Source organism: Opisthocomus hoazin, chromosome 2 (genome assembly GCF_030867145.1).
Source record: "Opisthocomus hoazin isolate bOpiHoa1 chromosome 2, bOpiHoa1.hap1, whole genome shotgun sequence".
In the NCBI taxonomy this organism is placed as follows: Eukaryota; Metazoa; Chordata; class Aves; order Opisthocomiformes; family Opisthocomidae; genus Opisthocomus; species Opisthocomus hoazin.
The window spans coordinates 78,469,578-78,482,233 of NC_134415.1; the positions used below are offsets into that span (position 1 = coordinate 78,469,578).

General features: G+C 45.5%; 1 protein-coding gene across 2 annotated transcripts in view; it reads right to left on the bottom strand.

Annotated features, from left to right (window-relative positions):
• SLC16A10 (solute carrier family 16 member 10) overlaps positions 1-9,140 on the bottom strand; it is a 79,413-nt gene extending 70,273 nt beyond the window's left edge. For both annotated transcript variants that reach the window (XM_075414204.1, XM_075414205.1), the window contains exon 1: positions 8,679-9,140. In XM_075414204.1, coding sequence (XP_075270319.1) covers positions 8,679-9,048 — 370 coding nt within the window. In that variant the 5' untranslated portion in view covers positions 9,049-9,140. The remainder of the gene's footprint in view (positions 1-8,678) is intronic.
• Between the last annotated feature and the right edge of the window lie 3,516 nt (positions 9,141-12,656).

The following is a 12,656-nucleotide window of genomic DNA, read 5'->3' on the forward strand; positions in this document are numbered from 1 at the left end:
AGACATGCTGCTGCTAACAGCAAGAGGCTGGGCTCAACATCCCAGTAATCCCTTCCTCTGTGTGGGAACTAACACTGATGATTTTTAAATTGGTCCCATCCTTGCTAAAGGGCTGCTACTCTAACTTAGCTATTAGAACAAGTCATTCCTATCCAGTTCCCATGAAAATTAACAGCAGGATATAAAACAGAACTGCTATTATTGTAATAAATTAGATTTCTGGAAGTAAAACAGATAATGCAAGATCACAAGGGAATGTTTTCTCATAGAATTATCCTTTCTGTACATATCTGCTGAAGGTTAAACTGCAGTAGTCTAAGGCTGCATCAACTGTGTGCATTCACAAAACGAAAGATGGAAAAAATTGTGGAAGATATATGAAAGAACCTATATTATTCTTTCTGCTACAATGAGTATTCTAAAATAAAGCAGTTATTTTCTCAGTGCTACATTAGCTTGGATGCAAGCAACCAGTACATCTCCTTCCTTGTAGTTCACAGAGCAGAAGCAATTTCAAACTGGGCAATTACTTATTAAGCATTATAGATCAATGTTTACTGAAAATCATAGAATCATACGTTGGAAAAAACCTCTAAGATCATCAAGTCCAACCATCCACCCAACAACACCATGCCTGCTAAACCACATTCCTGAAGTGCCACATCTACATGATTTTTAAACACCTCCAGGGATGGGGACCCCACCACCTCCCTGGGCAGCCTGTTCCAATGTCTGACCACCCTCTCAGTAAAGAAATATTTCCTATTATCCAATCTAAACCTCTCCTGACGCAGCTTGAGGCCATTGCCTCTCATCCTATTGCTAGTTACTTGGGAGAAGAGACCATCACCAGCCTCACTACAACCCCCTCTCAGGTAGCTGTAGAGAGCAATAAGGTCCCCACTCAGCCTCCTCTTCTCCAGACTAAACAGCCTCAGTTCCTTCAGCTGCTCCTCATAAGACTTGTTCTCTAGACCCCTCACCAGCCTGGTTGCCCTTCTCTGGACACACTCCAGCCCCTCAATGTCCTTCTTGTAGTGAGGGGCCCAAAACTGAACACAGTACTCCAGATGCAGCCCCACCTCAGTGCCAAGTACACGGGCACGATCACCTCCCTACTCCTGCTGGCCACACTATTCCTGATACAAGCCAGGATGCCATCCTTACATTACTGTGTGTTGCTAAGGAAAGTAAGTTAGAATTTTACAAATATTCCTCTCATTTCAAAGCATGATCTTTGAAGGGTAGGATTCTATTAAAAGTTTTTATTCATAATGCAGACCAACAAACACTTCTCTTCCCTATGATGATGCTACATTACACAAACATTTGGAAAAAATTGTCTTAAAAATCCAGACTAAGATTTATATAGGTAGTTCCGAAAACTAAACTGAGGAATTTTATTTTAATACGCATTTTGTTTAAAACTAAGAGGCTAGAATATATCAAGAGTTCCAATCACAAAATTTTCTTGACATTTATCAAACTAAAGATGCTGCACAGCTCCTATAGCACAGCCAAGGCAACCAGACACAGCAGTTTACACAGCAGTTAGCCAACAGCAGGGCATACCAAAGAGAGCCAGCGGCTCTTCTCAGAGCAGCAAAACCTTGCTCAGCAGTGGTACCACAGTCCCCAGCAACCAGTGGAGCAACTGTCCCTGTGACACCATCAGTGCCAACCCAGACTGTGCTCCAGAGGATGGATGAACCTGAGCCAGTCTGGGGCCCGTCACCAAGGCAGCAGGCACCAGACTACCTGCCTGCAGGAGGTGTGTGCTGGGGGAGTATGTGTGTTACCAAGCAAAGGAGGTCAGCACACTGCACAGCATCAGAGGTGGCTTCTCTGAGACCCTGAAGCTTCAAGAGTCTGAACCCCCAACTATGCCAAAGGAGGAGCTGGTAGTCTGCTTATCGCTGTGAATCCAGCCAATGGCTGCAAAGATGATCAAGGAATTGGAGCATCTGACACATCAGAGGCTGAGAAAGTTGGGGCTGGTTAGGCTCAAGAAGAAAAGGCTGGGGGAGAAACCTTAAGTGTGCATAAATATCTGAGGAGAGGAAGTAAAAAAAAAAAAAAAAGACTGACCCAAACTTCTCTTGGTGTTATTCTGACAAGAGTCAATGGGCACAAATTGAAATACAGGAAATTCCATTTAAATGTAAGAAAAATCATTTTTACTGTGAGGGTGGTCAAACACTGGCACAGGTCACCCACAGAGGCTGTGGAGTCTCCATCCTTGGAGACGCTCAAAGCTCAAGTGGGCAAGGTTCCCAGAAGCCTGCTCTGGTAGATGGTGCTCCAAGCAGAGAGGCTACAACCTCAACCATTTTGTTACTATATGTTACTATACTCAAACTGGCTAAATGGGTAAATAGACAAATTGCGCTATAATAGAGCTTAAGAACAGTCTACTACATTTCTTCATGCAAAACTAGTAACTGAACAAAAGGAAGAGACCAACAACTTTTAAACTTCAAGTTGGCCTTTAGCAACACTCCTTAAGAGGCAAAAGAAATCAAATCATGAGAAAAGAGACAGAACATTATCAGGAAACTTAAAGTGTCCGGAGGCAAAGAAGGCCAAGTTTAAAGATGAAATCATCTTTATGGATAGACAAACAGCACTAAGTACTGGTACATACTGCAAAGTCTAAGAGGGTCTATTAATAAGCATACATTTTGCTAACTTCCTCTTTAGACAGCAGTTAATTAGGCTAACTCAAACACCAGGAAGGAATTTGAGGAACCTCAAAGAATAGTAGCCAAAATGGATGAATAAGACTACACTGAGCAGACTACAGGGACCAATTAAACAGAAGAAAGTTGAAGAGCAAGGAGCAATACACACTGCAAACTTCAAAGTCAACTAAATTCTACTGAATGCAGGTACTAATACAACGCAGCAAGAAAAGCATCAGGTTATGTAAGTGATGCACACTAGATAGCACAATGTCATCACGGTACACCTCGTCATGCCATAAACCAGCAGAATCTCATCTGGAATATGATACACAGCACCCTCCTTCTCCATATTGCAGAAGGTTACAGAAGCATCAGAGAGATGGGAAACAGTTTTAACACCATCTTCAGAACCATCAAACAAGGCATTCCTCATATGAATAAAAAATAAGCCAAAATAAAGTTTCATTTTAACACTTTCACTCAATTTTTTAAGAGATGTGTTAAACTATTTTAACCTCAGGTTTAAGAACTCTCATTACTTACTTTGATGCATGTAACCAGATTACCATAGCTATAGGAAAGAGCTAAACTACACTTAGCTTTTTAGTGTTGTAACAATGTAATAGCTTTAAGATAACTTCATCTTTACCGATAAGGTTACAATTAAGAGCAAATTATTCTGCAGGACATTCAGCAGTGTTGTACTTTCATGCAACTTTTCACCTCATGAATAAAGTACATTAAAAACTTAATATTTAGGTGGGCTTGCTTGAAGGAGATATTGGAGGATAGATACAGTTTTGCCCGGAAGGCAGCACACAAAAGCACATAACTTGAGGTATGTGCATTTAATACAGAGTGGTGGCAACAGCCAGCCATCTTTGGAATTTTATACGGGTGCTTCATCCCTGTGAGACTACAGTACTGCCTCTAAAGATGCTCACAAAAATAAACTGGTAACTAGCTTTCAGACACATTAGGAGGATTATTAATTAAGCAACTTGTTGCAAGTTAATCTGCAGTTGGAAGAGGAAGAGTTCTGATCAATGTAAATTCCACCAAGAGGAAAAACACAGAAAGACAACCTAAATAGCACGCACAAGGCTAATCAGTCTGCAAACCGGTTATCAAGAGTACAAAAGAAACACTCCAGAGCTGGAGGCATAAAGATATCACATGCATGCGCGTATGCAAAAACAGTAGTGCTATTAACTATTCTGTCCTAAAGAGAGAGAGCATACTAAAGAAACTACATTCAACTTTCCAGTTTGACCCAATAATTTCTACTACTCCAGAGCCTTCAATTACGTACATATTTATAATCACAAAACCAGGTCAAAAGAGTACAACAATATGAATGCAGATGAATAAAATAAATAATTACTTTTACATCAGGTTAGTTTTCAGACAATCTGCTCCCGTTGCTGGTTCCCTGCCCTGGTTTCAAAGGCCCCACAGACATGGCACGGAAGGCAGGCTACAGCAGCGCTGATATCCAGCCGTCCAAGTTTTAGTGGAACTACTTCCTTCATTGCAATGTAATCCTTATCGGCCAGACTGTTACATAGTAGTGTGCTTTCTTGTGCATCATGCAAATTACCATTGTCTGCTCTGATAACTTCTATGTTCCAAATTTGATTTATTTCTTCTTACAAAGAGAGAGAAAAAGAAATCAACTGCTCTCTCATAAGCCATGTGACATAGTTTCAGCCTGGAAACCATATCCCATAGAATTAGAGAACAAAGCGTAGTTCTGAAGGACAGTTACAGAACAAGGTCTTGGATGATAACGAAACTGCTGATGGTGGGTTTTATCTCTGAAGCGAAGCTCAGTAAGATAGCAAAAGATTCAACAAAACAGTAAAGGAAAAACTTCTCAACTTCAAACTGTCCTGTTAAATTAAAAACCCAGCCCTGCTCAGCAAAATTAAGTTACCATAGATGGTAGCGGATCACTTGTTCTCAACACTTGTGATCTCTGCAGTCATCCAACATCATTTTCACAGTATCTGAGTTACGGCCCGGACATGACAGCAAATGCAGAATTCTCCCCCGTGCCCTATCACACCCCCAGCAATCCAGTTCCAAGAGTCCCCATGGTGCTAAGGGCGTTCAGCCAGCTCAATGAACTACCGATGATTCTGACAGCCAGATGCGTCACCAAAGGCTGCACCTTACAAACCCAAACCAAGGTAGATGTATACAAGCACACAGATAACCAGTTCAAGCCAGCTGATGCACTAAGACTTCCTAAGACAAAACAAACATGAGGATGTAGAAGAGTAATAACAGTATATACCCACTGTGTTAGGCTATTTGTACAAGTGAAGTTGAACTCACACAGAATAATCCAGTGCAGTTACAGAACCAGCACTGCAAATTATTGAAGGAAAAGTAAGTAAATGATAGTAAAACTAGTATTTTTATCTACCTTGGGGTTTTTTAAATAAAAGACAGTATTTTTATCTCTATTGCCACTAGTATCTTAGTATTTATTTGTCTTTTGAAAACAGGTATGTATACATACACACACAAAACCCTGTAGAGGCATCTGTCATGGGAACACAGCGCAGGGCTAGATGGGGCTCACACACCAGATCCCTCTGACGGAGATAACACAGGGGCTGGCTCAATGCTCCAGGTCCCTCTGTGCCAGCGCCAACAGAGAAAGGAACCAAGTGCTCTCCCTGCCAGATCTCAGACTGGACCTGGGGCCCAGCCCTTCCCCTTCAAGGACGATCAGACTACAATTGCATTCCAACACTAGAGGCCTACCAGCTCTGCCCAATTTCCAAGGACTTCAAGCCTCCCATACTTTGTTGCCATTGTGTTTTTCACCCAACTTGTTCCTCCAGCACAATAAGCTACAAACAATGAACGGAGTAGTTTCCTGAGACTTCGGGCACATCTTCCTAGAAGTTTTATACTTACATTGCAGGCTTTTCCTTTTCTCTAGCTGTGCATCAATTAGCTTTTGAACAAAAAAACTGGCTACACAAGGAAACAATGGAAATGCTTATATAGTGCACTACATACACAAAGAAACAAGAGCTTTTGACCAATGATTATCAAAATATTGTATACTAGTTATGTTCAAAATTTGTCATAAAAATATTAATTATAATTAGATGCCCCTTAAAGAAATTTGTGAACCTTCTATAACCCACAGCACAATGGGTTCCATTAAACCGCCTAAATCCTGCAACAATGTTAATTATAGTTACTCATCTTTTTTAACCAATGCTGATGCTGCATCCTGGAGACAGCCTGGCTGCCTTGCCTGTACTTTTGGTTCCTTCCACTCCTTATCTGAAAGGCAGAGTCTACTGGCTGGTCCCAATGCAGCAGGCACACAAAAACCTCTAGCAACACATAACGCTTCTGGCAAAAGCTAAGTAGTCTTGTAATTAAAAAAAATTGAATTCTGTGGTACTCTGGATCAACTGCAAGATTTCACAGACACCTGAGGTCCCAGGAGACGTCAGCTAGAATATTCATGACTCTCAAAAATCAGCATTTCAGATTTTAAACAAATAATTTTTTTCAGAAGGACTAGAATATTAGATTTTGTATTCCAAAGCAAGAAAACTTTCTTAACAAATCCCAGTTTTCAAATCCATTACATCTGACTGAAACTCAGTTTCCACTGCCAGTTCTGAGTTGCAATCAGTCTGAACACAAGAAGCTAACCAAATAAAGTACTAGAATCAATACCATGGGAATGATCAGGCTAGGGTTATCTCCAACACCAAAATCCTACCAGCTTCATCCCATTACTCATCCTTTTTCTTTCAACAGCATGCCAGCTAATCCATCAGTGTTCAATAAGAGATACACTAAGTGCAATCTGCCATTTCTGATCACAGCTCTCCTTTATGGCAAGCTAAGTATTGTATCAGAATTTGTTTAGTTCAGTTCAGTCTTAGTTCCATCTTCAACAAGATAAAAAAACAGCAGTCAGTTTCTAGGCAATGAAGTTCAACATTAAGGAACTGTTCGACAGCTGCTGCTTAGTCCTTATAGTGCCCAGACTCATCAGGGTACTTTCAGGTATTAAAAGGAAGGACACCTTTTCATCTGCTGTTCTGCTATTTACAGCAGGCACGTTTGTATTTGCAGTCCTTCTTCACATGCACACAAGTCATCTAGTCAAGGCAGCTATCTCATGCTATTTCCCACACCTTAACCACATTCGGATCTAAAAGAACGAAATGAGTGTCTTCTGCATTACCCAAAACAGAGCACATCTGACAGAGCAAAACAAAAATGCAGCTGTTGCCTTTTTTTTTAAATACAATTTCTAAAAGTGATGCAGGAGATGCTGGGTGCATCCAGTACTCGGAACTCTTCCTGCTCTTTTAGGGAGGATGCAAAAGAACTAGGCTATAAAGCCAGGTTCCATTTCCCCCCCACACACACACTCTTCTGCAGTTGGGCAAATTTTCAAAAACATGGGTGGAGCACACCCACAATCTCACCTCACTTAAACACCAGTGACACAATTACTCTTCTGGAAGGTAGAGATAATAATCTCAATGCAGTCGTGTTGATTATTTTGACTATTGCACCATTACCTAAAAGTCACATTTTTTTTTAATTACAAGAAGACTATTTTGAGAGATCTTTACTAGAGAACCAGGTCCTCAGAAAAAGGAATTACACCTCTATACCACAAAGGGACAAAGTATCAACTACCCATGTGTTTCTGCATTTCTGACTAGCCAGAGGCTCCCAAGACAGTAAGCAAACGCTCACAGCACCTCCTCTAAACTACCTCATTCTTCTCCAGTACAGGCTAAGAGCTGAGGCACCTACCCCTGGACGTGCATGTCCCTTCTGTGAAGCAGGCAGTGCCACACCTGATGTGTGGGCATACACAACACCCCATGTTTCTACCTCAAGAACACCGAGCAATACACCTCATACATCACTACAAATAGTTTAAACGCTGGAGAGCACATCACTTGGTGCCCCACCACAGCTTTCTTACATCAGTTTAAACTCCTGCTCTGATTTTCCAAGTCAGACAAAAATACTGTTATGAAGTCATGGGAAGAAAATTAGCTGCTTTGTCTCCCACATGTCAACTTTAAGTCCACTTCTCCAAATATTAAGGAAGACGTAATTTTCAAAACCTTTTAAAGGTCTGTAATACCAATCTGTGCTGAGAAAGTTTCCCAGAAGGATTACACCTCTGCAGGGCTACATAGCTGGAACACTTCTTTAGTAAGAAACAAAAACATTAAAGACAATGTTTGTTATTTTAATATTTCATTTTAATGTTTTAAGCGACCTTTTAAATAAGCCAACTTCATTATTACTCGCTATAATAAGTTACTATAATTGTTAATTCGTTGTTATTTTGAAAGCCAAAAACTGCATATCCTCATATTACAAAGTCAAAGCAGGGGACGCTTTTCAAAGAGAAATTATATAAAGTAAAACGTGTGCTCACCCTTGAATTAATTGATACTTGTGTGCCTAGAATGATTTAGAATAGTAATGACAGAGGGGAGATTTGATTGCGATAGCGCTGTTGCTTCTTTAGAGTTTAGTAAACACCGTTAACTTCAGTGGCGAGTTTTGGGATACTGGGATACTGGCCACAGCAGTCAAGGTGGGGGGGGATATAAAACTTTCTGGGACCAAGCGCGTTCGTTTTCGACGCCGGGCGCCTCAGAAGGCTGCCGCGGCAGGAGCCGGAGGACACCTGCCCCTCTGCTCCCCCGGCGTACCCCTCCGGGGCGCGGCTGCGAGCGCAGACCCCGGGCAGGGAGGGCAGAGGGGCTCCCCCTCGCCCCGACGAAACGACCCTCCCGCAGCGGAGGGGGGGGTCTGGCTGCGGGGCCGGGCCGGGCCGCAGCCCCGACCGCCCCGCGGGGCTCGGACGCCGACAGCCGCAGAGACCGGCCGGGGCAGCTGCTCCGCCGGGGAAGGCCGGAGGCGGGACGGGCCGGCAGCCGCCCCGACCCCCCTTCCCTCGCCGCCCCTCACCTGTTTTGAACGCCATCTGCTTGTCCTCGCCGCCGCCGAAGAGCTGGAGCATGGAGACGAAGAGAACCCCGCACGAGTTCTGGATGCCGAAGACGGCGCCGTTGCACCACATGGCGGCCAGCATCACCACCCAGCCCCAGCCGCCCTCGGGGGGCTCAGGCGCCGCGCTCCCGGGGGCCGCCTCCTCCTCCTCCGCCGCCCGCGGCTGGGCCGCGCTCCCGCCGCACGGCGCGGCCGGGCTGCCGCTCCCGGGGCACCACTCGCCGCCGTTCTCCCGCCGCGGCTCCGCCGCCGCCGCCGGGCCGGGCAGGGGGACGGCCGCGGGGTCCCCCGCGCCCTGCGGGGGCAGCTGCTCGCTCACCGGCGCCATCCTCAGCCGCGCCAAGGAGCGGGGCGGGCGAGAGACCCTCCCCGGGCGTCGCTCCCGCCTCGCCCGACCTCGCGGCCCGCCTCAGCCCCTCGCCGCGGGACCCGCGGGCATCTGCCTGCCTGTGCGCGCGCCAGCGAGCGAGGCCGCCGCGCGCCAGCGAGCGAGGCCGCCCCGCGCCGCTCGCCCCACACACACACGCGCGCACGGCCCCCCCCCTCTTTCCCGCCGCCGCCGCTTTATTTTAAAAGGGGGGCTCCCCGTGGGGGCGTCAGCGGCACGAGGGCTCTCCCCCGCGCCGATTGGCTGACGGGAGGGAGGCGGGAGGGGGGCACGGGAAGGGAGGCGAAGCCACGCTCCCCTCTCCCCCCTCCTCCCCCCGCCTCCCCAGCGGAGGGGGCGGGGCCGCGGCGTGTCACCGGCGGCGATAAGCGCTCGTGCCGCGGCCCCTCGCTGCCGCCGCCGCCGCCGCCGCCGCCGCCGCTCGGGGGGGGCCGGCGGGCGCGCGCGAGGGTGGAATTCAGCAGTTAACGGCCGCCGCAGCTCGCGCCGGGCGGGAGGCGAGCGCCGAGCGCCTCAGGTCCCCAGACGCGGGCAGAGCGGTAAACAAGCCCCTGGCCCCGCTCCCGGGCCGAGGAGGTTCCCCGCGAGGCGGGGCAGCTACACCCGGCGGCGTCCTGCTGCGGCCACCCTGTCTGGGCAGCCGCGAGCGGAGGGAGCAGCCTGAAAGTCCCCGAGAGCGACCGACCCGCCCCGAAACGCCGAGCCAGGGGCCTCGCCCCGCCCGCCCGCCTTGGCAGCGGTCGCTCTCCCCTCGCGGCCGTTGCTCGGCCCTGCCCGGCGCTCGCTGGCCCCCGGGGAGCTCTCCGTCGCCCACCCGCCCTCTCGGGCTCCGGGCTGTCAGCCGCGCTCCGGGGCCCTCGGCTCATCCGCCGACCTCAGGGAGCAGCTCTCCGGGACAGCTCGCTCCACTCCGCTTGGGCCACCCTTAGCCACTTGCCAGGGGTGACCGTGGTGAAACCGCTTCTCCCCGGTTGTCTTTTTTTTTTTTTTTAATTATTTGACAAAGGAATAGAAAATCCTGCACTTGCACACCTCATGAAATGTCTCCCGCTCACACAGAAGCATCTGCTCTCGACCTTTTCTCCCCACAGGCAGCAAAGTGAGAGGACAGGGAAAGCTGAGGTCAGGAGTGTTAAATGACAAGCTTGCTGACCGGTGATCCTGCTTCGAAACTCTCGACTGCATCTGTTCACGTGTTTGGCAACTGCTCACGCTTTAAGCAGCTTGGGCCTGATGAGGAAGAGTAGCTTCTTGAAAGAAAATCAGCAGATTAAATCTGGATGCTTCGTCTTTCCCTGTGAGACCGGGAGGGCTCAAAGCAGCCTCCTGCATTCGTACGCCATCCCCACTTCTTCCCTCAGAACCTGGGCTGCTATTACTGTATCCGTTGTGCCATCCAGCTCCCCCACCTGCCTGTTAATGCTCCTTTTTTGACCCTGAATCACCTTCTCCCGACGACCTCCCAGTGGCCACATATTGGGGAACAAACCTTTCTCCAAAATAAAGCACAGATTCTGAAGACCGTGCCTTGTTCAGCACAAATTACTCAGTCGCTCTCCACGTGGAAAGCAGTCGCTAAAGAAAGAAACTGATACAATGACATAATGAAAGGCTGTGCAATAATGTACATCGGATGGGTGTCAGCTTTCAGAATCCCTGGCTTTTGGAATCAGATGACCTTTGGATTTTTATTTTTGCATGTTTAGGGTCCTCCAGTTTGTTTTAAAATAAGGTTTTTTTGAAAAAAAGTTTACAAATACATTTATGATAATAATGAAGTGCACTTTATAGATGCAGTAATCTTGCTGCATACTCCCTTTGTCTTGTTACCCATGCCCATCTAAGCTAAACATAAAAAAGCATTACACATACACATACAACAGCAGTAGAATACAGAAAAAATAAAAGCCCATAACAAAACAATATAGATGTATGAAATGCATAATAATTGTCAAAGCAAAGAGAGAACTTTTGGCCGACCATTGAGAAACACATCTGTTCTCCCCAAGGAACAAGTTTTAATGCTTGTGAAAAACCCCAAGCCTATCATAAGCTTAAATATTCTCAGAATATTTCATAAGCAATCTAACGTGCACCAGTTAACACTTCACATTCTTTGTCCAGAGGCTGTTGTCCGAATCTATAGAGCTTTCTTACAATAAATCAAGCTTCACCCACGACCATATAACATTTTTGAGCAGTTACAACAGAGTGAACCTATTCTGGAACTGGATTCAATCTTCATTGCGTTTGCCAGCAATGATTAACTTAATTAAACTTTTGGTTGCATAGGAACAAAAAAAGGGCAAAATCCAAGATTTGATCTTAATACAACTGATCAGAAGGGGCCCAGGTCTGCAAGCACTTAAACAGATTTCTCACTTTTAGTCAGACTCCCCAGGTTACTTCAGCTGCCTTCCTGAATGGGGGGCTGTGAACTGAGTGATTGATAGATTGTCAAATCAGCTCGAGGGAAGAACCGTGTATTTTTTCTGTCTTGGGCAGTCTTCAGTTAAGCATACTAATTCCTTCTCCGCATGTTTTTCAATATAATATCTGTGTACTGCAGTTTCATTTCCCTATTTCCCACAAACACTGTAATGACTCCCTTTTTAAGATAAAGGACATGTTTTCTTTAAAAAAACATTGTGAACGTATTGTGTGCAACTTCTGCTTCTGGGCACTTTTAAGAAATAGATTCTGTTTTCCAGTTGTGAAGTGTTTCTTATCCACTGATTAGTATGAAATAACTGTTTTCCCTTTCTCCTCACATTGTTGGGCATGCAGAGTCACAAAATCTGATTCTCCAGTACACAAAATTTTTCTAAATTTGATGGCTATAACTGTTCTTCATGTCCCTTCCATATTCTGTATCTTACTGTCCTATTACTATTTATCTAAACTTAAAAAAATAAGTTTTATATTATAAAAAAATTAGGGCACATGAAGCCTTCCTTCACAGGCCTTAAGTAGATATCTGGGGAAACTTTGTACCTCTCTGCTCTTTGGTACACTCTGCTCCTGTCAAGAACAAAATCTCTTCCCTTTCAAGAGAGGTCTCTTGAGATCTCAGCTATTTCCCTACTAGTTCCCAAGAACGAGAACAATAATGACTCGCTCTTCACAGTCAGATAATTTTCAGTCCCCACCTTCCATAGAAAATGTACTTTGCAAACAGCATATGGGCAGGTTTGACTTCACTTTGATTTCTAAAGTCTTTGTAACCCAAATAATTCACAACAAAAGCATTGGCATTTAAATTCTTGATATCTAAGAATTTTTTAAAAAGACTACTTTAAAACTGAAAAAAAACCCCATTAACTCTTGAAAGATGTGTAAAAGGAAAGCTACCCTTGTGGCTCTGTTATAGGAGCCTTGCATAACCGTAAGAAAAATAATTTAAAAAGAAAGGGAAAAAGAAGGAAGATGGACATGAGAGAATTGCCATAAAAATGGTGAAAACAAAGAGATTACAGACTTGTATACAGGTAACTGTCTATTTCAGCTAAATTTTTGTTATGAGCAGGGAAAAAAAAATCATAAAACCA